Source organism: Panulirus ornatus, chromosome 7 (assembly GCF_036320965.1).
Source record: "Panulirus ornatus isolate Po-2019 chromosome 7, ASM3632096v1, whole genome shotgun sequence".
Lineage (NCBI taxonomy): Eukaryota > Metazoa > Arthropoda > Malacostraca > Decapoda > Palinuridae > Panulirus > Panulirus ornatus.
Genome location: NC_092230.1, coordinates 49,154,702 through 49,181,874, shown reverse-complemented (window position 1 = coordinate 49,181,874; position 27,173 = coordinate 49,154,702). Strand labels below are relative to the sequence as shown.

Sequence of the window (27,173 nt, the reverse complement as noted above, 5' to 3'; positions counted from 1 at the left end):
CACTGTTGAATGCTCATACAAACTCAAATGAAACAAGTGTCATTCTCTTCCTTTGCAATAAGCATTTCATGTAGCACACCAGAGTTCTATGTGACATACATAGGAGCATAGCATGCCACAGCTGGGTGTGATATGTGGAAAGGCAGAATGTCATAGTCAGGTGTAAAATATAGAAAGGCAATATGACACAGTCTGGAATGACACAGATGGGAGGGTAGCATGCCACATTTGAGCCAAGCGTGTGCTGGGTAACATGTCATAGCCGTATGAAGTGCATGACATGAGATGGTGGCAGACTACATCTGGTTGTGATATACATGTGAAAGTAGCATTCCACATTTGGGAGGGAGACATGTTACCAAGTAGCAGCCCAGAGTTGGATGTGACATTCCAGTAAAGGTAACAAAACCCATGTGAGAGTGATGAATGTGGGAAGTAACATGTTACAGTAAGTTGTGACACATGTGGAAAGGTAGCATGCCATACTTAGGTGTGTCATGTGGCAGGATACTGTGCCACAACTTTGTGCCAAAAGTGGCAGAGTACCATACCACAACTGGGTGCGACACATGGGAAGTTAGTATGCCACTGTTCCCTGCAACAGTTGGGGAAATATTAACATTTCAGTTCAGTCCGACACATATGGAAGGGTAGCATGCCACATTTAGATGCGACACATAAGGTGATGCCTGTGACTGTGATTGTCACATGGACTAAGGCCAGATAATAAGACTAGTTGCCCTGACACCTTATCACTTTATTTTCACAGAAACCATCTCATTTCTGAGAAGCATCTACGTAAATTCTTATTGACATCAGGCCATACTGCCTTGTGATCATCATCATATGTTTTCCCAGCAACAAATCTAACATTTTATGTTTCCTAAAGAAAGTACAGGAGCAAGGAGATTAAGAAGCCAAAGCCAGGTGTGACATATGGGAGGGAAATATGCCACGGATGTGATCCTTGTGGACTGGTGACGTGGGAAAGTAGCATACCACAGTTACATGTGACATGTAGGTGGGTAGCATGCCACAGATGAGTGAGAAACATTTTGGAAGTTAGCATGTCAGTTGGGTGTGACATGTGGTAGGGCAGCATACACATTGGGTGTAACAAGTGATTTGTTACATGCTCTAATTGAGTGTGACATACGAGATTGTAGCATTTCATAACTGGGCATACCATATGGGTGGCTGGAAGCCACAGTTGAAGTTGATGTGGTGGAGTAGCAAGCCACAGTTGGGGCTGATGTGGTAGAGTAGCAAGCCACAGTTGGTTATGACATGTGGGAGGGTTGCATAATGGCTTGGTGACATATGTTAAGCATGATATGTGGGTGGCTGTACATGTAATAGGACAGTGTGTAACTGATGGTTTTGACATCTAACATGTATAATAGTAGTGTGCCATAGGTTAGTGTGACACTCTTGGGAGGGTTGCATGTCATATCTTTGTTAGACTCATGTGGCATAGCATGCCTAAGTTGTGTGATGTGGCAAGAGAGAAACACATGATAGAACTAGATATAGCACTCATAGGAGGATAGTGAGCAATATGTGTTCCACCTCAGCAGGTCCTACCTTACCATTTCATCTTGCCCTAACACCTGTGTTCCATCAAGGATAACACAGCGAAGTTTTTCCCACCTGCCTTTCCCATCTTGGCATGGTAGCATCAGTAACAGACACAAAATGGCTTCATTTGCACATATCTAATTTCTGGCTGCCATAAGTAACGTCCTAAAGTCAATGACTGCCTTCAAGTATCCTTGCAGGCTACTCTATGGTTCATATTGACTGCTTTGTGTGCCCTGGTTCAACCTACTGAAAACATACTGTACCCCATCTACCAAACTGCTAAAGTTTATCTACCAGAATGTTCAAACCACAATACCCCAAAGCCTCCTTTACATCTCCTTCCACCTTGTCAGTCTCCTCCCTTCTTGCTTCCTCCACTTCCAATACACAGAGCCTTTTAGGAAGTCTTTCTCTGCTCACCCTTTCCATATGTTTGAACCATTTCACTGCAACTTGGTTGGCTTCTTCAACCATCCTGCACTTACTACCACATCTCCCTTATAATGTCTTTTACTACATAATCAACCTATCTCACACCAAATGTCATCCTCATGCATCTTATTTCTAGAACATCTATTCTCTTTCTTTTTCATTCAAGTTTCATTAACAACTAAATAACTGTCTTATTACTAAATAACTGTCTTTATTACCAACATATTTATAGCTGTTACATATAAATGTTAAAATAACTTTCCATTTACTTTTTTCTGAAGTTTCTACAAAAGTTCAAAACTTATAAAGAACCATGACAATGACATAAAGCGTGGACTGTTATCAACACCAGCCTAACTTTCAGCAGCTGATGGTCTTGAATATGTTGAAACCAGAGTGAGCTGTAGATAGGAGAAGGCCTGGGACCTGTGGATGCCAGTGTAATTCCTTGATCTCTTCCTGTCCCTTGTGAACAAACAGCAGCTGTTGTGGCACATTCTGGTGGGAGACATTCTATCATTACATTTGGTTGAGCATCATACTCAGTGGCGTGTATTATTACGCAAGGTGAGCAACATCTACCCCACAAGACTGTCACGTAAAAGGTTTCATGTTAAACAAAAGCTATTTTTCAACATTTTTATGTTCAGTTATAGAAGGCAACCCACAATTATAATCCAATTCAATTATATTTACAATTGCAGTCAAAACCTGAAAGACAGGTGGTTAAAATATCAGTGATAACACAAAAGCAGCATACTGTTCTTGGACCTAAACCTATACTGGTATCTGCTAATACCCCCATTTAGCTGCAGCAGCAACTGGACCTGTCATCAAAGTGTTTCAAGGTGTTGTGACACCTTACTTAGATTTATTTCCCTCAAACTCAACTGGCTTCGAAAGGGCAAACTGGTATAGGCCTCGGCTTGGAGAGGGGATATGGTAAAAAGTCGCTACAATTTTTGAATTGATGTTAACAATTCCAGCTCCAAATGCATATGAAGAGCAGAGCATCTAGGCTTTGTGACATAAAAATAGATGTTAGAATATCTCAAAGCGAAGAAAGATCACCAAGCTTGGCCCTACTGTCAGATGAAAATGAATCATTATTGAATCATCACAGTAAACCTGATTTTCATATCATAGTAAATGATCATTTTGCTTGAAATGCAAAACACTCCAATCACTACAATATCAAGAGGATCTTTGCCACTTTAGTGTACAAGTTTAAAATGAAAATGTTTTCGAAAAAGATTCTAGAAGTGTCATTCCACTGCATACATGGGGAAAAAAGTAACTTACAGGATCCTCCTCAGCCTCAACGTCTATGTCTCGCTCCACTGCCAGGTCCCACTGAAGGATCTGATTATCTTCACCACCACTGGCTAACACAGAAGCATCACTTGGGTGCCACTCTACCGAGGTTACAGGAGCATCATGATGCTTTAAGACTGCCACTGCATTACCACTCTGTATAATCAGTCAGAAACTCAATAAATGTGACCACACTGAAATCAAACTTAGTCATAGGTTGGTAAGATATTATCTTGCTTATGATTAATCTAAGATCCATCAATTCAAAAATGAGATGGAAATTACGTTTACTTGAAGATCTAACACCTTTCTTGAAATTGATGTGATCTTTCAGATAGGAGTGATCACAATCTGAGAAAAATAGTCATATAAAGGGTGGTTTGAAGTAAATGGAAGCAAGGATCAAGATTCTTTCATATATAAAGCATAATCTGGGTAAGGTGACTGCAGCGGAGTGCTAAATGAAAAACAATGGAAAATACCATAGTTATGGCAGCAAATGATTTTCTTTTTCCATACCTGAATCAGAAGAGGAGTTAAAACATATTGGACAGTCATTCTGACAATGTGTACAGGAAAAGGCTGTTGAAATCAGTAACAGCTAGGTACATACTTGAAAGAGAAAGGCAATTTCAGTGTATATTAAACTGGAAGAAGAATTACATGTTAAATTTAGATTCTTAAGAATGGTGATGAGTACCCAGCCAAGCAAAAGAGAAAAACTCAGGGAAACACTAAGAAGTCGAGTGAAAGGGGAAGAACTCAGACAAACAGTATGGGAAAAGCTTTCATAAAAATGCATGTTTGTCCAAACCCGTGTATGAATGTGAAATCCTCTTTTCCCAACACCTAGGTAAAGAAAAAAAAGGAATGGAGTTGCATAACAAGTAGAATAGATGTAAAATGCTGTGAAACAGAAATGTATTACAAGCTTAACTACTTGACAAATGTACCACGAAGTTTAAATATCAAATTAAAGAGACCATCTCTTTGTCAAGTGGTGAGCTGTCTATATCTCAGATCATCATTGCACATGGTATTGGAGCTTAGAGTACAACTGATAAAATATCCTCTTCATAAGCAACAGTTCTATGTGCTAATATTGTACTTTGAATTTTTCAACATTACAAACTCCTGGATCCATCGCCATAGCTTATCTCTTTTGTTTTCCTAATTTACCAAACATAATCATTTGTACCTTGTCTAGTGCCTTTGAAGTAAAGAAAAACTATCAATTCTCATTCCTCACATAAAATTTTCAAGTATGTTTTATATCAAACTAACATCCGAGTACATATGTACTTCCCTTAAAAGAAATTCATGGTGGCCTTCATTAGTAGTCATATTGTCAACAGTTATAATTCATATTTTTTAATGAATTTCTTAAAGACTTTAATTGCAGATTTAGATGTCTATACTGTTCCCTAAGCTTAGATTCTCCTTATGCACAAGTGGAATGGTCATCATTTAGGAAGCTCCCACTTTACTACTATCATCTAAGCACTGTTTCAACAGCAACAGTGGCCAAGCTGTTGACATCTTTGTCATTTTCGGAAAATAGCTGGTAATATATATGGCCCCAATGCTAACTTGCCTTTGAACTGGTCTGTTGCTTTAATCATTCCACTGTCAGTTGCGTTATTGTTCAATCCATGCTTGTATTCAAATCAAACTGATTAAATACTGTCTTTTCTGACTTTATTTGAAATGTTCTTTTAGCATCATACATGTGTGCCTTTGAATTTAACTGATGGCAAAAGGAGGCAACCAATAAAACTTAGTTGAAATAGCTGGTCATAACATTTACATACATTTTAAGGAGTTGAGGGGTTTATTCACAGCTTCCTCTCCATAACAGTGACTACTAACAGAGCAAACTTTCCCTCTTATCCTATCAACAAAGGTTCTATCTTATATCCTACTCTCTTTCCTTTTTCCATCAATTTTCTATCTTCAACTTTCAACTCTCTTTACTTTTACTGATGATTCCTCTTTACACACTTCATCTCACATTGCCCTTCCTCTTCCTCCTAATACTCATCCCCTTCCTCATTACATACATATTCCTATCTTATTTGCACTTATGCAACATCTCAGAATGGGGAAGCAGTAACCTAGTTAAATTCAATGGTCCAAAACACAATTTCTCCCTATCTCTCTTAATGAGTCTCACTCGTTTCCTTTTGTTCATACCGTAATTCAAATCTGTAATAATAAAAACAATGCCACATGTAAAACCTGATTTTTGACACTCAACCTATGCAAATATGCCTTGCACAATGCATGAACATTACAAAGTGTGTTCACTTAAGCAACTTCGAAGTCAACCTAATGGTTTTCATGTTTCCATTATAAATTTCAGAAATTCCATTATCTTTATTTCATTCCTGATACACATTCACATGAGCATAGCTCAGAGGCACAAATCTGTTAATGATGTAGATAAACAGAAATACATCAATTGTGGCTTAACTCCAAATTACAAAAAGCCTGCATTTCTTTAATTCATCTTGATTAGAAAATTTCCAATAATGACAATGAAAAGCCTACTGCTCCAATAAGACAGGAACATCTTCCCTAATCTTAAGTAGTTCCTTACTAAATCTGACAAACAATAGGGAGGAAGATTTAAGTGTCAAAGGCATGATTCAGCTTTATAAGCTAGCCCAGTATACAGATGGTTTCACCTTCTGCTCAGCACCAGATAGTTTCTTTAGATATCCCTTTCCACCGAAGTTTTATGGCAGTCAGCCACCTGTCAGAGGAATGGTCACACTGTTTTGGTTTAAACACAACTGAACGATGATTCTTTAGACGTCAACCCTTCTCAATGTTGAACTACCATATTCATTACCGTATCACGAAGCTTTAAAAGTAATGTAAAATAGTAATTCTGCATAAGACATACTGAAATGACAAAATGCACTTACATATATTCTAAAGTTATTAAGAAAATACTGAATTACTGCCTGGGTCTGGCAAACTGAAAGAAAGCTCAACAGCACGTGCCAGAAGTTTTTGGTTTTATGTCTTGAAAAGATAGGTCTTAATATACTCTTCCCTATGCAGCTGATAGCTTGAAAGGAAAGACCAAAATGCACTTTACACTTTCAAGCTAAAAATACTAAGTCTTGTGTCATCCAGTGCACCTTATACCCTTACCAAACACCAACTCACCTGTAACTCTCGTAGATCCCAAATTTGAACTTTCCCATCATCACCACCAGAGACTATGAAAGGTTCATTGTGGTTCCAGTGGATCACATTAACATCTGAATCATGTGCATTTGGCAGTGTTAACATGCATGCCTTGCTGGGACTTGCCCTGATATCCCATATTCTGACACTGAAAGATCCAAGGAGTAGTTTCATTACTAAGATAAGAGTGAAAGCACTGGTAAACCTGAGGTCTTTTAAATGGCCAACCATATTCTTTAAAGTTATCTACAAAACCTTCACTGATATAAACTTCAAAACTTATCATCAGTTAATTAACATATCACAACCTGATGTATCCCTTCTAGTTATGTACATATCTATTTGCTTAATGTCTGCACTTGGAAACTATTCCCAAGATTTCTGTGATATCTGCCATATACTCTTGTGGGCTTAATCTGAAAAGTGAAGGCTAGTATATTCTGAAAAGACACATCTTTGTGAATGTATCAAAGAGTACTTGCTTTTTACCCTAAGAGTATAAAGACCCTTATATCTTGCATCTAAAAATTTTCATGGTTTTCTTAAGATATCTTAAAGGTTTATGGAAGGCAAATCTAGATGATAATCAAACAGAACTGTTTATTCTGAATCTCTATTTTCTTTCATACATGGTTGCTGAGGCAAAAAAAAAATTTATCAGCCCCTTCCTTTATTCCTTCTTTTGGAAAGTTAATACAAGAGGGCACAGTATTTCCAGCTCCCTGCTTCCATCCTTCTTTGTTGCCTTCTACAAAATGCTGGAGTTACTTGGAAGTATTTAAAGTACAGCTATATTTTTCAAATATTCGCTTTTATTGTCATAAATGTTTAAAAAATCAAACAATCTAAAACCCATGGAAATAAAGTTACAAAACTGAAAAAGTGGCCCACTTCCATTAAACAGCATCAAACTAACAAATAGATTTATGTACTCCCTAGTTCCCAGTGATATTACAGTGCATAAAAAGTATGATATTACACTGAAACCCATAGAATTATCATACAAAATGTCTGAAAACTGATAGTGTTTAAATGGAGGTCTTATACATCACTAGAGATGGGAAGAAATAATGCTATCCAAAGAAATCTCCTTCACGACGTAAGGCAACTGAGAGAGGTGGGAATATGGGGCCACAAAATCTTCCCTCTCTTATCAACACTTTCTGAAGGAAAGATGAAAAGGAAAAAAGCAAGGATTCATCTTTGAAAGCTCAGTTACAGATGCTACCTTGCTGGGAAAAAAGTTTCTTCTGTCTTCAATAGTTACAAAATATACATAAAAAGCTAGCATTTACCTGAGTGTGATCTTGTTTCCACAATTTCCAATATCTCTTAATACAAGAGCACATTGTGGCAATTTTTTTTTTTCCATACTTGAGACATTTATGAATTAGGATATACTAAATAAACTTGCTACATGTAAGACTTGAAATGAGACAAATTTGAAAAATAAAAATATCTTTGATGTTGCAAGGATCTTTTCTTTTGAGTAAACTGTGTCAGCATCCACTCAGGTATTGGTGCATATGCACCTGGGCATGAGAAGAAAGATCATGAGAGGCAAGTGTTTTGGGAGCAGCTGAATAAGTGTGTTAGTGGTTTTGATGCACAAGACCGGGTTATAGTGATGGGTGATTTGAATGCAAAGGTGAGTAATGTGGCAGTTGAGGGAATAATTGGTATACATGGAGTGTTCAGTGTTGTAAATGGAAATGGTGAAGAGCTTGTAGATTTATGTGCTGAAAAAGGACTGGTGATTGGGAATACCTGGTTTAAAAAGCGAGATATGGATGGTATTGCAGTGGAATTTATTAAAAAAGGGGGTGACTGTATTGTTGACTGGTTGGTAAGGTTATTTAATGTATGTATGACTCATGGTGAGGTGCCTGAGGATTGGCGGAATGCGTGCATAGTGCCATTGTACAAAGGCAAAGGGGATAAGAGTGAGTGCTCAAATTACAGAGGTATAAGTTTGTTGAGTATTCCTGGTAAATTATATGGGAGGGTATTGATTGAGAGGGTGAAGGCATGTACAGAGCATCAGATTGGGGAAGAGCAGTGTGGTTTCAGAAGTGGTAGAGGATGTGTGGATCAGGTGTTTGTTTTGAAGAATGTATGTGAGAAATACTTAGAAAAGCAAATGGATTTGTATGTAGCATTTATGGATCTGGAGAAGGCATATGATAGAGTTGATAGAGATGCTCTGTGGAAGGTATTAAGAATATATGGTGTGGGAGGCAAGTTGTTAGAAGCAGTGAAAAGTTTTTATCGAGGATGTAAGGCATGTGTACGTGTAGGAAGAGAGGAAAGTGATTGGTTCTCAGTGAATGTAGGTTTGCGGCAGGGGTGTGTGATGTCTCCATGGTTGTTTAATTTGTTTATGGATGGGGTTGTTAGGGAGGTGAATGCAAGAGTTTCGGAAAGAGGGGAAAGTATGAAGTCTGTTGGGGATGAGAAAGCTTGGGAAGTGAGTCAGTTGTTGTTCGCTGATGATACAGCGCTGGTGGCTGATTCATGTGAGAAACTGCAGAAGCTGGTGACTGAGTTTGGTAAAGTGTGTGAAAGAAGAAAGTTAAGAGTAAATGTGAATAAGAGCAAGGTTATTAGGTACAGTAGGGTTGAGGGTCAAGTCAATTGGGAGGTGAGTTTGAATGGAGAAAAACTGGAGGAAGTGAAGTGTTTTAGATATCTGGGAGTGGATCTGGCAGCAGATGGAACCATGGAAGCGGAAGTGGATCACAGGGTGGGGGAGGGGGCGAAAATTCTGGGAGCCTTGAAGAATGTGTGGAAGTCGAGAACATTATCTCAGAAAGCAAAAATGGGTATGTTTGAAGGAATAGTGGTTCCAACAATGTTGTATGGTTGCGAGGCGTGGACTATGGATAGAGTTGTGCGCAGGAGGATGGATGTGCTGGAAATGAGGTGTTTGAGGACAATGTGTGGTGTGAGGTGGTTTGATCGAGTAAGTAACGTAAGGGTAAGAGAGATGTGTGGAAATAAAAAGAGCGTGGTTGAGAGAGCAGAAGAGGGTGTTTTGAAATGGTTTGGGCACATGGAGAGAATGAGTGAGGAAAGATTGACCAAGAGGATGTATGTGTCGGAGGTGGAGGGAACGAGGAGAAGAGGGAGACCAAATTGGAGGTGGAAAGATGGAGTGAAAAAGATTTTGTGTGATTGGGGCCTGAACATGCAGGAGGGTGAAAGGAGGGCAAGGAATAGAGTGAATTGGAGCGATGTGGTATACCGGGGTTGATGTGCTGTCAGTGGATTGAATCAAGGCATGTGAAGCGTCTGGGGTAAACCATGGAAAGCTGTGTAGGTATGTATATTTGCGTGTGTGGACGTATGTATATACATGTGTATGGGGGTGGGTTGGGCCATTTCTTTCGTCTGTTTCCTTGCGCTACCTCGCAAACGCGGGAGACAGCAAAAAAAAAAAAAAAAAAAAATAAGTATACGTATGTACGTAGGAGAGATGGCCAGAGAGCGTTATTGGATTACGAGTTAATTGATAGATGCACGAAAGAGAGACTTTTGGATGTTAATGTGCTGAGAGGTGCAACTGGAGGGATGTCTGATCATTATCTTGTGGAGGCGAAGGTGAAGATTTGTGGGGGTTTTCAGAAAAGAAGAGAGAATGTTGGGGTGAAGAGAGTGGTGAGAGTAAGTGAGCTTGGGAAGGAGACTTGTGTGAGGAAGTACCAGGTGAGACTGAGTACAGAATGGAAAAAGGTGAGAACAAAGGAGGTAAGGGGAGTGGGGGAGGAATGGGATGTATTTAGGGAAGCAGTGATGGCTTGCGCAAAAGATGCTTGTGGCATGAGAAGCATGGGAGGTGGGTTGATTAGAAAAGGTAGTGAGTGGTGGGATGAAGAAATAAGATTATCAGTGAAAGAGAAGAGAGAGGCATTTGGACGATTTTTGCAGGGAAAAAATGCAAATGAGTGGGAGATGTATAAAAGAAAGAGGCAGGAGGTCAAGAGAAAGGTGCAAGAGGTGAAAAAGAGGGCAAATGAGAGTTGGGGTGAGAGTATCATTAAATTTCAGGGAGAATAAAAAGAAGTTTTGGAAGGAGGTAAATAAAGTGCGTAAGACAAGGGAGCAAATGGGAACTTCAGTGAAGGGAGCTAATGGGGAGGTGATAACAAGTAGTGGTGATGTGAGAAGGAGATGGAGTGAGTATTTTGAAGGTCTGTTGAATGTGTTTGATGATAGAGTGGCAGATATAGGGTGTTTTGGTCGAGGTGGTGCGCAAAGTGAAAGGGTTAGGGAAAATGATTTGGTAAATAGAGAAGAGGTAGTAAAAGGTTTACGGAAGATGAAAGCCAGCAAGGCAGCAGGTTTGGATGGTATTGCAGTGGAATTTATTAAAAAAGGGGGTGACTGTATTGTTGACTGGTTGGTAAGGTTATTTAATGTATGTATGATTCATGGGGAGGTGCCTGAGGATTGGCGGAAAGCTTGCATAGTGCCATTGTACAAAGGCAAAGGGGATAAGAGTGAGTGCTCACATTACAGAGGTATAAGTTTGTTGAGTATTCCTGGTAAATTATATGGGAGGGTATTGATTGAGAGGGTGAAGGCATGTACAGAGTGTACAGAGCATCAGATTGGGGAAGAGCAGTGTGGTTTCAGAAGTGGTAGAGGATGTGTGGATCAGGTGTTTGCTTTGAAGATGTATGTGAGAAATACTTAGAAAAACAAATGGATTTGTATGTAGCATTTATGGATCTGGAGAAGGCATATGATAGAGTTGATAGAGATGCTCTGTGGAAGGTATTAAGAATATATGGTGTGGGAGGCAAGTTGTTAGTAGCAGTGAAAAGTTTTTATCGAGGATGTAAGGCATGTGTACGTGTAAGAAGAGAGGAAAGTGATTGGTTCTCAGTGAATGTAGGTTTGCGGCAGGGGTGTGCGATGTCTCCATGGTTGTTTAATTTGTTTATGGATGGGGTTGTTAGGGAGGTGAATGCAAGAGTTTTGGAAAGAGGGGCAAGTCTGAAGTCTGTTGTGGATGAGAGAGCTTGGAAAGTGAGTCAGTTCTTGTTCGCTGATGATACAACGCTGGTGGCTGATTCATGTGAGAAACTGCAGAAGCTGGTGACTGAGTTTGGTAAAGTGTGTGAAAGAAGAAAGTTAAGAGTAAATGTGAATAAGAGCAAGGTTATTAAGTACAGCAGGGTTGAGGGTCAAGTCAATTGGGAGGTAAGTTTGAATGGAGAAAAACTGGAGGAAGTAAAGTGTTTTAGATATCTGGGAGTGGATCTGGCAGCGGAAGGAACCATGGAAGCAGAAGTGAATCATAAGGTGGGGGAGGGGGCGAAAATTCTGGGAGCATTGAAGAATGTTTGGAAGTCGAGGACATTATCTCGGAAAGCAAAAATGGGTATGTTTGAAGGAATATTGGTTCCAACAATGTTGTATGGTTGCGAGGCGTGGGCTATGGATAGAGTTGTGCGCAGGAGGGTGGATGTGCTGGAAATGAGATGTTTGAGGACAATATGTGGTGTGAGGTGGTTTGATTGAGTAAGTAATGTAAGGGTAAGAGAGATGTGTGGAAATAAAAAGTGTGGTTGAGAGAGCAGAAGAGGGTGTTTTGAAATGGTTTGGTCACATGGAGAGAATGAGTGAGGAAAGATTGACAAAGAGGATATATGTGTCAGAGGTGGAGGGAACGAGGAGAAGTGGGAGACCAAATTGGAGGTGGAAAGATGGAGTGAAAAAGATTTTGAGTGATCGGGGCCTAAACATGCAGGAGGGTGAAAGGCGTGCAAGGAAGAAAGTGAATTGGAACGATGTGGTATACCGGGGTCGACATGCTGTCAATGGATTGAACCAAGGCATGTGAAGTGTCTGGGGTAAACCATGGAAAATTGTATGGGGCCTGGATGTGGAAAGGGAGCTGTGGTTTCTGTGCATTATCACATGACAGCTAGAGACTGAGTGTGAACGAATGGGGCCTTTGGTGTCTTTTCCTAGCGCTACCTCGCACACATGAGGGGGGAGGGGGTTGTTATTCCATGTGTGGCGGGGTGGCGATGGGAACAAATAAAGGCAGACAGTATGAATTATGTACATGTGTATATATGTATATGTCTGTGTGTGTATATATATGTGTACATTGAGATGTATAGGTATGTATATTTGCGTGTGTGGACATGCATGTATATACATGTGTATGTGGGTGGGTTGGGCCATTCTTTCACTGTTTCCTTGCACTACCTCGCTAATGCGGGAGACAGCAACAAAGCAAAATAAATAAATAAATAAATACCTATTTTCTCCCTTATCCCTGGGGATATGGGAGAAAGAATACTTCCCAAGTATTCCCTGCGTGTTGTAGAAGGCGACTAAAAGGGATGGGAGCAGGTGGCTGGAAATTCTTCCCTCTCGTTTTTTTTAATTTTCCAAAAGAAGGAACAGAGAAGGGGGCCAGGTGAGGATATTCCCTCTAAGGCCCAGTCCTCTGTTCTTAACGCTACCTCGCAAATGCGGGAAATGGCGAATAGTATGAAATAAAACCTATTTTCCATGCTTAATTCGAACAAGGGGCTGAAATATATGTTGATTTGACATTTAGGCCAGTAAATAAGTAATTAATGGTTACTCTTTTAGAATATTCTGTGATTATTCAGTAAGAATTTACTGGGCATCTGTCACCTTAGGAAAACATTTTAAGACACTTTCCATGATAAATTCAAGTAGAGAATCATTTTATTATACCTTATTTAAATCTGAAAACAAAAATGTTTATGGGCTAAAATTTTCCCTGAACTATTACCTGCAAATTTTGGTATTTTTGTGAGGGTAATAGATATGCCTGAAAACTTCAGTATATGAACTACTTTCCATGCGAAATTTGTATCTGAGGTTGAAATGTATGTTTGGGGATATTAAGGCATATAAATAAGTAATTCATGGTTCCTCTTTCACAAAGATTCAGTGATTATTTGGTTCGCATCTGTTGGGTATCTGTCCTCTTTGGAGAGCATCATGAGATATTTTCCATAATAATTTTAAGTATGGAAGTGTTTCATTTTGTCATTCTTCATTTCTAAAAAAATAATTCCCTGAACTATCAACTGCAATTTTTGGTATTTTTGAGGTTAATAGATTTGCATTTAAATCTTAATGTAAGGGCTAATTTCCACGTTGAATTAGAATCTGAGGCTGAAATATATGTTGTGGGATATTAAGACCAGTAAATATGTAATTAACACTTACTCTTTCACAAGATTCTGTAATCATTTGGTCCATATGCACTGGACATTTGGCACCATGGGAAAGCATTATGACATGACATGCTGTCAATGGACTGAACCAAGGCATGTGAAGTACCCAGGGTAAACCATGGAGAGTCTGTGGGGCCTGGTTGTGGCTAAGAAGCTGTGGTTTTGATGCATTACACATAACAGCTAGAGAATGGATGCAAGGAGATGCAGCCTTTCTTTGTCTTTTCCTAGCACCTCACTAATGCCGGAAATGGTGATCAAATATGAAAAAATTATATTGTTTAATTACATCTTGCAGTAAATTACATGAAAAATAACCTAAAAGTATACATATGAGTATTCATGTATACAAATATGAGTCACTATGTACAATGGTTAACCATGGAGTAACCAAACCACAGCACCTGACAGCAGAGTGACATTTTTCTGTACCAAAAATTCTGTTAAACTGTGTCAGATTCTTTCTTTTCTGAAGTTTGGGAGTTCCCCCAACTACAGAATGCCAGATTCAAGACATTTCACTGTATTAGCAAAAGGAATAACTGAAGAAACAACTTTTTCATACCTCTTATCCACTGAACAGGATGCAAAAACATTTGGCTCACTTGGTGACCACTGAATATCTTCAACAGAGGCAGTGTGAGCCACATAAGGTGTGGTGTTGACTGCCCATACACCTCCAGCATTAGGCTTCCAAACATGGATATTCTTCCCACAATCCCCAGTGGCAAGTGTCCCTAAATAAGAATAATGTTAATTTTATCAACACATCTCAGAATGCTGGTTACAAAATTTCCTATATTAAGTGATCATATTCTCAAAAAACAACAATAATAAGCTGTTATTTGAACTTGAGAAAGAGTACCTACATATCTATCAAACTATTATAAGATTATGCCAAAAGGCAAGACTAACAAGTAACACTGTACACATTCTGCTTGACTAATAATGTAGTTTCTCTCTATCATCACTCTAGTCCACAGTTACCAATCCTTGCTTCATATGGAACTGACTTCGACCATGTATCAAGTATTCTTTTAACCTACTAGTAGGAAAATAAATCTCTTCAGCTCTTGTATTTCTTCTGTTTAATATCTTTAGGGCATATGCCATGATAATCTCGTTGACATTATCTCGGTTTCTTCCTTAGTGAGAAGCTTTTAGATCTATAATATTTTACTTCATCCCTTCAATATATTGCCATGCAGGGATTATCACATACCTTTCTCCTCTTTTTTGTGTGCAAAGTTCAAGTTCTTTCAACCTCTTGTGATAATTCCTAAATTCCATCTCCTAAACTGCTCAATAAGTGGTTCCGAATTACCTCTAACTTGTTTCCTTCTGTTTGTTTGGTTGGTGACCATGAAATACAGCAGTATTCAATTTAGCTTCTGTATATACTAAACATTTTCCATCAACAGTTTCCTGTCTCTCGTGGTAGATCTCATTACCACACCAAATAATATTCTTAAACTACTCATTACTCTGTCTATAACTATTATCATGTCTGTGAAAGGGGCAAAGGTTCTGGGAGTGATGCAGAATGTGTGGAAAGAGAATGTTATCTGGGAGAGCTAGTATGGGTATGTTTGAGGGAATAGTAGTTCCAATAATACAATATGGTTGTGAGGTATGGAGTATAGATATGATTGTGCAAAGGAGGGTGGATGAGTTGAAAACAAAATGTTCGAGGACAATAAGTGGTGTGAGGTGGTTTAATCATGTAAGAAAAGAAAGGGTAAGAGAGATGTGTGGTAATAAAGAGTGTGCTTGACAAAGCAGAAGAGGGTATGTTGAAATAGTTTGGACATATGGAGAGAATGATAGAGGAAATTTTGACAAAGAGAATATATGTCAGAAGTGAAGGGAACAACGAGAAGCAGAAGACCAAATTGGAGGTGGAAGGATGGAGTGAAAAAGATTTTGAGCAATCAGGGCCTGAACATGCAGGAGGGTGAAAGGTGTGCACAGAATAGAGTGAACTGGAACAATTTGGTATACTGGAGTCATTGTGCCATCCATGGACTGAACCAGGGCATGTGAAATGTCTAGAGTAAACCATGGAAAGGTCTGTGGGGCCTGGATGTGGATAGGGAGCTGTGGTTTCAGTGCATTACACATGACAGATAAGAAGAGATGTGAGTGGATGTGGCCTTTCTTTGTGTTTCCTGGCACTACCTTGCTAGAACAGAGAGTGGCAAGCTGTTTTCCTTTGAGGCAGGTACATATATGTATCTGTGAGTGGATAGATCTTTCTCCATCTGTTTCCAGGAGCTTACTCACTAATACAGGACACGGCAATCAAATACAATAAATACATGAAATAATTATCATTATAAAGAGAAAAATGACCAATACTGTTTCTTGTGGCTCCCCTGGTTATCCTCTAAACTTTACTAGTACGATGTTTATGACTTCTCACTGGCTGCTTTTTGGAGCCTGTTCTGTCACAATACAACTTGACAATAATCAACTTTGCCTCTTATCATAGAGTGAGCATTCTCATTATCAGCTTTTCATTCTAAGTAGTGGAAGTCCTCATTATCACCACAATTTATATGATTCTTTTACGATGAACATCAAATTTTAATTTTTCATTTTCAACTCGTAAATTTTTAACATTCTCTTCCTTATCAAGCTCTAGTCATGTTGCACTCTTGTTAATGTTGCTTTTTATGTCATGGAAAACCAAGAATTAAAGACAATGGTATCCATCCATGATCTCTGTAGGCCAGATATGTAAGTGAAGACACCACAGACTGAAGTCAAAAAATGGTCAGAAGGTTTGCACATATGTGGCTGGCCATAAGGAACCACCTCCACTGTGTGCCATGAGTTATACCTGGGTGAGTTACTGCATGGCAGCTGAATCCCCATGAATGAACATCTGCTGACATATGTTTTAGTATGGATGGAGGAGGCATACCTTTTAAGTACAATCTATTTCTTTTATATCAGCAACTGATTTCTTTTACATCAGCTTTTCTTCTAGTGCACAGTGTCAAATACTTTCTAACAGTTCAGAAACAAAGAGTCCACTGACCCATCTCTCCCACTCCATTTTCAGGTAATGCTCACTGTTATAAAGGTCAAGAAGATTTATAAAGCATGACATCTCTCTCCCATCTTACTCCAAGTTGCCTCTCATTTAACTGAAAAAAACAGCATTCCAAAACTCTTCATCAAGCAAGGGCTGTAACTGTTTCATATATCTCTGTCCATAAGTGAGACAAAGTAAATTTGATAAGTCTAACCTATACATACTAATAAACAAACATACAAAAAACCGCCAACTAAAAGATAAGTAACAAAGAGGTGATAAAAGGAAAACATATTAAAAAAAGTCTGGCAAAGACAGGCTAAACGTTGCAATTCAGGTTCATGCCAGCCAAATGCAACTGTAAAATAAAAAAATTTTTAAAAGATTTACCTGGCATAGTATGAGCCCAGTCAACAGCAAAGCCTTCTGTTTGATGCCCCTTGAAGGAGAACAGTGGTCGGTCATCCTGCTGTGAACATCTGTGAGCCCTGTTTTCATTCACTGAATCTATCATCCGGCTCATGTTCCAAATGTGGACCTGACCCAGCTCAGACCAAGATGCAGCAAGATGAACGTTGTTAACAACTGTGGCCTAAGAAATAAAATAATTCTAAAAAGTTAGACTAAAACTTTTAGAGAATATAGCTTCTCAAAATTTTCATTATCATTATCATAAACCACCAGGAGCACTAACAAAAAGGGATGCTTGGGCTATAGCCCCAAGTTCCCTTATCCCGGGAATCCTGCAGCTCCAAGGCCACACTAAACTCAGTGGCAGGGAAGGATAAACTGCTTTGTAAGGATAAGTTATTAAACATGACTATATTCTCTTTCATCAACTGACTTATGGCTTCGCCAAAGGAGGCACTTCACTCATTGTCTATCCTCAAGCAGGTGAAGCACAGTAACACCCAAGATTACTATCAGTTGATAAAACAGGAATGAACCCATGTCACAATAATGAAAACATCAATACACAGTACTCTATTCATGCATAATTGTCCTTCTGACTTCAGCAAAGTAACATCAGGAACAAATGAACAATGGCCTCAATTGCATACACTCACTCTATAGTTTTTTGGTATAATGTACAGAAACCAGTGCCTACCATTCAAATCCAAGTACCATATACTATACCACAATTCTAATCTACTGCTTCGTATACTCTGGTTTCGCCTTCCATATTTCTCATCGATCAAGTTCATTCTATCTCATGCATGCCTCTCATCCTCTTAAATGTTTAGGCCTGAAGCTCCAAAGTCACATTCACTCTAACCTTCCATTTCCTTCCTGGTCTCCCCTTCACTTTATTCCATCCACTCCAGAGATGTAGAACAGTGAGCAAAAGCTGTTCCTCACTACTCAACGTCATAAGGCAACTGAGGTAAATATCATATTAACCAATTTTTAAAACTGTACCATGTCATATATACACTATCCCACCATAAGTGAGTAACAGAATTTGTTCTGTAAAACTTGATGCATGAAAGCCTTATTCTAAATGGTGACCGACTGTCTTGTAGCACAATGGCATAGAAAGAAATATGACCCAAACTTCTCCAGACAAAAGCTGCAGACATAACTAAATGCCATCAACAAATCATGAACATATAAACTCAAAACAGCATCAATACTAGTAAGCCTAATTATTGTGAGGCAAATTACAATCCAACCATCCTTCTCTTATCAATTCTGTCTTCGCAATCGAAAGTCTCTGAAAAATGGATCCATAAATAAACAATCCCTCTTTCATGTACACAACATAGCTTTAGATCAAATAAAAAGACCTCATGCAACATAAGCTCCATAGTTAAAAGGCTTCAATTAACCACAGCCCAGATGGAAGGATGATGTGAAAAAGATTTTGTGATCAGGCCTAGACATACAGGAAGGTAAAAGGTATATACAGGACAGAGTGAACTGGAATGATATGGTTTACAGGGGATGACATGCTGTCAATGGACTGAACTAAGGAATGTGAGGTGGCTAAGGAAAACCAAAGAAAGGTTTGTAAGGCTTGGTTGGATATGAAGCTGCAGTTTCAGTGCACTGCACATGACAGTTAAAAAATGGATGTAAGCAAATGCAACCTTTATTCATCTGTTCCTAGTACTACTTGGCAAGTGCAAGTAGCAGCTGTGTGTGAAAAAAGTCACAACTTGATAACAACCTGCAATGATTAATCAGAAGGAATTAGGTAGCAATTCTAATGTAATGCAAATGTTCATATGATGAGCAGTCCAACAAAAGGAGCTCCTAAAGCCCATCAATCAAACAAAAAAGATGAGTGATTGATACTTAAAAGCAATTTCCTCAACCATATTTCTAAATATCTCCTAAATATAAATTTTGCTTACAGCTGCACCATTTAATTATTTCTATATCTTTTTCCCTCTCCTTCTATTCACACATTTTCCTTTATGTAAGTAATCTTACCATCTAGTGCACCCTCACTCTTGAAAAATGGTGATTTAAGCTGTATTAGCACCCACTGAGATGCCACTGCATGTTTTTTCCCACTCCACCAGCAAAATGTCTAACCCCATTCCCTATCTCCATGTCCCTCCCTTGTTTAGTCTACTAACCCTTATTCTGTTGACACAGCCACTGTGTTTCACGACTGCTGAAGAAATTCTAGGTTCACTCTTCATTCCTTCATCCTCGTCATCTTCCAGTTCACTGTCATCATCACTTTCGTCATCCTTTATCTTCCTTAGGTTTCTTATCTGTAACATTTAGCTTCTAAATTCATGATGGGACAAAAAACACATACTATTCTGATCCAGTATTTTGGTCAAATCTTTTTGTTTTCAGGTACATCACAGTTATGTCAAATGTTAAAAATATCAATCTCATTACATGCATGACCACATCTTGTAAAAACAATAAACGTAAATATCTGAATGTGCCTCACAGTTTCTTCAAACTGTACACTAATTTTCAACCATTAAAACTTTCAGTAACAGCTTTGAAATGTCTAATACTAAAAGAGTGTTCCATGGAACACTTGTGCCACCTGCAGAAAAGGGAAATTACCAAGAGTGAAGACAGATTATACCTTTTTAAAGTGACATAAAAATAATGATGAAGTTATGGATCTTAAACCGTTCAATTCTTTTGATGCTGGAGAGCTACTGTATAAAGTTTCATGGGTAAAGGTGGAAGTTCCTTCAACTTATAAGCCAGGTTAAGTTCCAAGTCAAACCTCTCTATATAAGAAGCATGAAAATAAAACCAGTTATACGTATCATGCCATTTATTCTTAAGGTGCTGAAAAACTACTGTGAAAGAGCTTCACAGCCAAAGGTTTACTATTCTTCACTTTACAAGGTTATCATTCTCCAGGTTTAGACAAAAGTATAAAGTTTAATAAGTGTCAGATACAGAGTTCCCACATTGTATGCAAGGTAAAGTTGAAGGTTAAAATGTGATCACCAATAAAAGATGGATGATGACAAAAGACAATGCAATCCCTACACACGTCACTTGACAAATAACACAAGACACAGTCTGCTTTATAAGTGGAAAGCCTTCAGTCATATATTCACTAAAACATTCAGTACAGTAACCTCAGATACTTTTAAGTTTCTCACTTCCCTAGAGCATAATTCAGAAACTTATTAACCTTCTTAACAATGTGAAACTACTCTCATTCAAAGGATATAATCTACTTTCCATGCGAGAATCTTGTTCTTCAGCAAATTGATATTTCTGCATAACCACTTGGGGGTCTGGTAGGCACGGTGAAGCTCAACACTATCTTGAAAATACTATTCATTCCTATTTCTGTGGCCTAATGAGGTACTTTCCTTATGTCAACTTTATCATTTTCTGCTCCCTGACATATAATTTCCCCCACTTGAATTGTGAAAAAGCTGAAGAAACCTTTATACCTTAAACACATTTTGATATTTTGAAAACAAGACACTGGAAACTACTTAATCTGTCTGTGAGCCACATCCCTGCACAGAATATTCTTCACAAAATTCTCCACATTCCACTTCTGGACCTTTGACTCCTGGAGATATGTATGATATCAACAACTAAAGTGTTTGGGGGATGATTCAGTAACAACTACATGGCCATCCATTTAAAAAAAAGTAAACAATTTGTTTCTCTCTCTCTCTCTCTCTCTCTCTCTCTCTCTCTCTCTCTCTCTCTCTCTCTCTCTCTCTCTCTCTCTCTCTCTCTCTCTCTTCTTTCCCCAAAGCATCTACCATTCCTTACTGACCCTTACAATGTCTCTACAAGGAAATAAGAAAAGCCTCTTTGTAAACAAATGGCTCTACATGAAAACATCTGTTGAAGAGGAACCTTACAAACTTAATCTAAGCCTCAGGAGTATACTAATGATCTCCAGTTATACTGTAAAGCCTGCAAAATTATCATAAACTACAAAATATAATAAACTCTGATACCCCTCATTTCTGTTCCTACTCAAGTATGACAACTTATACACTGATTCACAAGATGACACTATAATATGTTGTTTTGGAGTTAGTGAAAAGTGGGAATCATTCCAATACTACAAAGGAATTAAAACAGCAACAGACAACTGGGTCTTTTCAATGCTATTTATGATAGTAGAAGATATCAGAAAATCATAGATTAGTGTGATAAAAGTTAAAAGGTATACATATAATTCACAGATAATACCCTGCAAACTGATACTGCGACCAAAGAGGCACAAACTTTGTAAGTTGTGGACTTGAAGCTAAATATTTTTGAGCCTATTCTTAAACATATCTATAGTGCTGCTTTCAACCACTCTTTATTTGCATTTCATTCCATATGTTAACCCTGTTGAAGAAAAAGTACTTTACCTCATTTGTCCTCATTTGTAGTAAAAAAAATCTGCCCACATTTTTTAATCCATTACTATGACTGAAATCAGATGAATCAACTCTGAAGTAGCTTGTAGTATAAAATTATCAAAGTCTTTGATAATTTTCAATACTTGTATTAGATCACCTCTTCACCTCTTTTCTAAGCTACATAGATTCCAGTCATTTAATCTGCTCTCGCAGGATTTGCTTCTCAGCCCAGGATTCACCTTGGTACCTCAACACTGCACTTTCTCCATTCTGTTTATCCTTTTTTTTTTAGGTCGGGTGAACACAGTATTTGAGATATGGATGAATCAATGAATTGCAATGAGTAGGAATAATTTTCTTAGACTTAATTTCAAAGGCCCTACCTTAGAATCCATGAATTCTGTTTGCTGTTTTCACTGCTTCTGTGCACTGCTTACTTAATTTTTAGGTTACAAGAGACTATTATGGCCAAGTCTTTTCCCTCATTTACCTTTTGCAGCGCAACAGAAGTACAACCCCATCAATACCATGAGACAGTTTTGCTAGTAACTTTTGATGTAGAAAATAAACTAAAATATTGGTAAACCTGTAAAATTTCGGTTTAAAGGCACATCTAAGCAAAGCAGTGCTATACTATGCTAGTCTAAAGTAAATCTGCTATGTTAGTATTAGTTAGCAAACCTAAAGCTGCTAGGATTCATGGGAGAGAATAAGTTAGCAAACCTTAAGGTATCATGATTCCTAGGATAAGTTAACTAATCCTAAGCTATGAATATTATGCTAGTCTATGTTAGGGTTTGCACGGATGACTAGGCTAGACTAGATTAGGTTAGGATTTGCTAGGGTGCTCGGCTACATTAGGTCAGACTTCGCTAAGGTAACAAAAGTTGGCTAAGCCAAATTATCATCATCATCATCATTATTATCATTACCATTATTATAATAATCATCTTAATAATTTTTTGTTTACCCTGCAATTTCTCTCCACTTTAAGGCCCTGTGAGAAAGATAACAGCATGAACCAGTTCTCCTCTTAAAGCAGCATGATTCCAAAAATCACACAACTTCCAGTAACACACACATAACGTTAACCCAGTAAAACTAATGTAACAAGAAAAAAGCCAAAAAAGAATGAGAGAAGACTGGTGGAACATGGGCAGTAAACTATGGTAGTTATACAATACCTTCATGAGAATAATACTGTTGACATGAGTGCGCGCTGCCTGCGTCCCTGCCACAAAGTAGCAAGTAACAGGAGTGTCACAACTGCGGTTTTCTCCAAGACTGTCCTGTACAACGTCAAAACTCAGGCATGGTGCACCTAAATGAGATATTGGATCTTAGCTTGAATCCTGATCTATATACATGGTTCGTCACTTCATGTTTATCTAATTCATGTGTGAAATACATTAATAATTTCATTCAGTTTTATTCCTCAACATTAATCATTTGCATCTCTTGGAGTTCTCTGAGAGTATTTTCCCTAAAATACCCTAAGACATTAATCTACCTCAAACACTCTGCTGTGGTCTGGGTGATGCAGTTTCAGAGAGCACAGAGAACCCACTTCTTTGATATACTATAGTGCTGGCTCTTTGGTAACTACATCAAGGACTTTAATTGCTACATACAATGCTGGTTCTCAGATAACTACACCAAGGACTTTGCTATCAACAGGATTAAGGAACTGATCCTACTTAAAAGAAATTATTGAGAATGTTTCTTTTAAAAAAGGGGGTGACTGTATTGTTGACTGGTTGGTAAGGTTATTTAATGTATGTATGACTCATGGTGAGGTGCCTGAGGATTGGCGGAATGCGTGCATAGTGCCATTGTACAAAGGCAAAGGGGATAAGAATGAGTGCTCAAATTACAGAGGTATAAGTTTGTTGAGTATTCCTGGTAAATTATATGGGAGGGTATTGATTGAGAGGGTGAAGGCATGTACAGAGCATCAGATTGGGGAAGAGCAGTGTGGTTTCAGAAGTGGTAGAGGATGTGTGGATCAGGTGTTTGCTTTGAAGAATGTATGTGAGAAATACTTAGAAAAGCAAATGGATTTGTATGTAGCATTTATGGATCTGGAGAAGGCATATGATAGAGTTGATAGAGATGCTCTGTGGAAGGTATTAAGAATATATGGTGTGGGAGGAAAGTTGTTAGAAGCAGTGAAAAGTTTTTATCGAGGATGTAAGGCATGTGTACGTGTAGGAAGAGAGGAAAGTGATTGGTTCTCAGTGAATGTAGGTTTGCGGCAGGGGTGTGTGATGTCTCCATGGTTGTTTAATTTGTTTATGGATGGGGTTGTTAGGGAGGTAAATGCAAGAGTTTTGGAAAGAGGGGCAAGTATGAAGTCTGTTGGGGATGAGAGAGCTTGGGAAGTGAGTCAGTTGTTCGCTGATGATACAGCGCTGGTGGCTGATTCATGTGAGAAACTGCAGAAGCTGGTGACTGAGTTTGGAAAAGTGTGTGGAAGAAGAAAGTTAAGAGTAAATGTGAATAAGAGCAAGGTTATTAGGTACAGTAGGGTTGAGGGTCAAGTCAATTGGGAGGTGAGTTTGAATGGAGAAAAACTGGAGGAAGTGAAGTGTTTTAGATATCTGGGAGTGGATCTGGCAGCGGATGGAACCATGGAAGCGGAAGTGGATCATAGGGTGGGGGAGGGGGCGAAAATCCTGGGGGCCTTAAAGAATGTGTGGAAGTCGAGAACATTATCTCGGAAAGCAAAAATGGGTATGTTTGAAGGAATAGTGGTTCCAACAATGTTGTATGGTTGCGAGGCGTGGGCTATGGATAGAGTTGTGCGCAGGAGGATGGATGTGCTGGAAATGAGATGTTTGAGGACAATGTGTGGTGTGAGGTGGTTTGATCGAGTGAGTAACGTAAGGGTAAGAGAGATGTGTGGAAATAAAAAGAGCGTGGTTGAGAGAGCAGAAGAGGGTGTTTTAAAGTGGTTTGGGCACATGGAGAGGATGAGTGAGGAAAGATTGACCAAGAGGATATATGTGTCAGAGGTGGAGGGAACAAGGAGAAGAGGGAGACCAAATTGGAGGTGGAAAGATGGAGTGAAAAAGATTTTGTGTGATCGGGGCCTGAACATGCAGGAGGGTGAAAGGAGGGCAAGGAATAGAGTGGATTGGAGCGATGTGGTATACCGGGGTTGACGTGCTGTCAGTGGATTGAATCATGGCATGTGAGGCGTCTGGGGTAAACCATGGAAAGCTGTGTAGGTATGTATATTTGCGTGTGTGGACGTATGTATATACATGTGTATGGGGGGGTTGGGCCATTTCTTTCGTCTGTTTCCTTGCGCTACCTCGCAAACGCGGGAGACAGCGACAAAGTATAATAAAAAAAAAAAATAAATTCTTTTAAAATAACTGATTACGACTCATATTGAATATTTAATTATAATCACTGAGCATGTCTCTTTAAAAATAAACTGATTATAACTCATAGTCTAAATATATTTGTACTGCATGGGGAGGGAGCTTTACACTTGTGGGGCCCCATCTCTTGAACGCTCTACTATCATACCTCTTGAATTCAAGTATGTTGTCTGCATTAACCATGTTCTCAGTAAATCTATTCCATTCATACACCACTCTCTTACCATAAAAGTATTTCATAATATCCTTATTTGCAAGTTTATTACTTAACAACCATAATAAGTGCATTGCTTTCTGTCAATGAAAAACTAGTATACATCAAAACTTATGAAAGTGTCACCTCATTTCACCTTGGGACTGTGACTTAACTTATTCATTCTTTTAACTGAAATATTTCAGAAAATTTGTCATCTTCCTTTTGCCATGTTGGTTGCACAAGGCTGGAGGAAGTATATGCACAGTACACACTACACAAACAATATAACTTTCTTCCAAATAACATGGTAATTTCGGTTGCTATATGAAGTCAGGTTTGGTTTTCATGGGTCCTGATGATTTCTAGGAGAGTTTCTCTTATTTTACCAAACTCTTTTCCAGAAAATTGCAATCTTCACTACTCTCATTATCTATAACAGGATAAAATCTATTGCTCTAAATACCATTCCTCCAGTCTAAATAATTCTTCCAATCTAATTAATTTAAGTATACAAGGTAAAATTCAGAAGGTAGATGCAACTTTTCTAGGTTTATTATGTGTTCTACTCTTGAAAATAATGTTATTATATACAGAATGATATAAGAGTGTAACAGTATCGTTCTTTACCTTCAGAGCATTCAAATAACGTTTCACTAGTAGGGCTATGAGGGAGAAGGAAAACATGGGGTTAGATAATAAATAACTAATGGAAAATACCAATAATTATATAAATATACAATATACCCATTTTAATACTAAAGATGTCTTGTGGTTGTCACTAATGATATTTCTCTGTTAGCAAAACATGTACTCCACTTAACTGTGCATGAATCACTTTGTTCAGATGGTAAAGAGTGAGTTCACATGTCCATAGAGATCAACGAAACTGACCCTGTACTGGAAAGATCTTATCAGCATTAATTCAAGTCACATATCTTTACAGACATTTGAACTCATCCAACATACTTGCAAAACTTGAGTTCAGTTGGAGCCAAACATTATAATAACTGGCAGCATTCAATGGACTGCAACATTAATAAAGAAAATTAGGCATTTCTTGACCATTAAGGCAAGTTATTTCTATGCTGTGGCTTCAACACTTGGCATTTTAGTTTACAAACCTATAAAACTCAAAAGAATCTGAACAATTGTCAGGTGACTGTATTCTTCACCTGTCTGTGGAATGGTGACTTTTCTAATCACCTTCAGCACAGTGGGAAAATATTCAGAAAATGACGAGATGTCACGGGAGTCCCTTTTGTTCGCATACTATTCACTAGATTTGGAAAAAAGTGTTGCGAATGTATTAGTTACACTTTCAGCTATTACTTTGTGTTGTCTTTACTCCACAACTTCCCTTCACTTCAAAGCCCTGCCAACTCTAGCAGAATTTGAAATTGATGGAGCTCTATATAAACTCGTCACCTTACATGAAATCCACTCGTACAAATTCCATTAAATTCTATCGTACACAATATGCGTGTCTTCACTGAAATTAAACTATACAAAATTATCCTTTACATGCATTACTTTCAGATGTGGGAGTTGTACCTGTCCTGCATGTAAAGTATTGAACTTTGGCAGCTTATCTCATTGTGTAGCACAAGGGAAATAATTAGTTTCCATGTATCCCTAAACTGGACTCGCCAGCTACAGTACCATACATACCCGATAAATACCCAGCTGACCCTATGCTGCCAGCGTCAGTGATTCTGAGCTTACCTGCATTACCCTCATGGAAGAGTTTATATGCTGAGAAGTCACACTCCAGCCCGAGCATGTTGCCTTGTTGACCACCTTCCTCCTCCTCTTCCTCCTTCTCGTCCTCCTCCATCACTTCGTCCTCCATTACCTTGTTTTCCTCACCTTCCATAGCAATTTTCACTTTATGGTGGCTGTCCCTCAGTGTGGTGTTGTTGTGAGCACGTGTGGGGGTGTGGTCGTACTCACACACACAACCCGCACTGGGGTTTGTTG

At 38.6% G+C, this 27,173-nt stretch overlaps 1 protein-coding gene across 1 annotated transcript; it reads right to left on the bottom strand.

Moving 5' to 3' along the window:
- Nucleotides 1-740: 740 nt before the first annotated feature.
- On the bottom strand, nucleotides 741-27,173 carry l(2)09851 (WD repeat-containing protein 1 l(2)09851). Its single transcript, XM_071663764.1, has 8 exons — nucleotides 26,919-27,173; nucleotides 22,796-22,932; nucleotides 19,383-19,523; nucleotides 17,188-17,389; nucleotides 14,323-14,494; nucleotides 6,505-6,673; nucleotides 3,316-3,483; nucleotides 741-2,511 (listed from the first exon to the last, which is right to left on the bottom strand). The coding sequence occupies exons 1-8, from the start codon at nucleotides 27,067-27,069 to the stop codon at nucleotides 2,374-2,376; spliced, it is 1,278 nt and encodes a 425-aa protein (XP_071519865.1). The 5' UTR covers nucleotides 27,070-27,173; the 3' UTR covers nucleotides 741-2,373.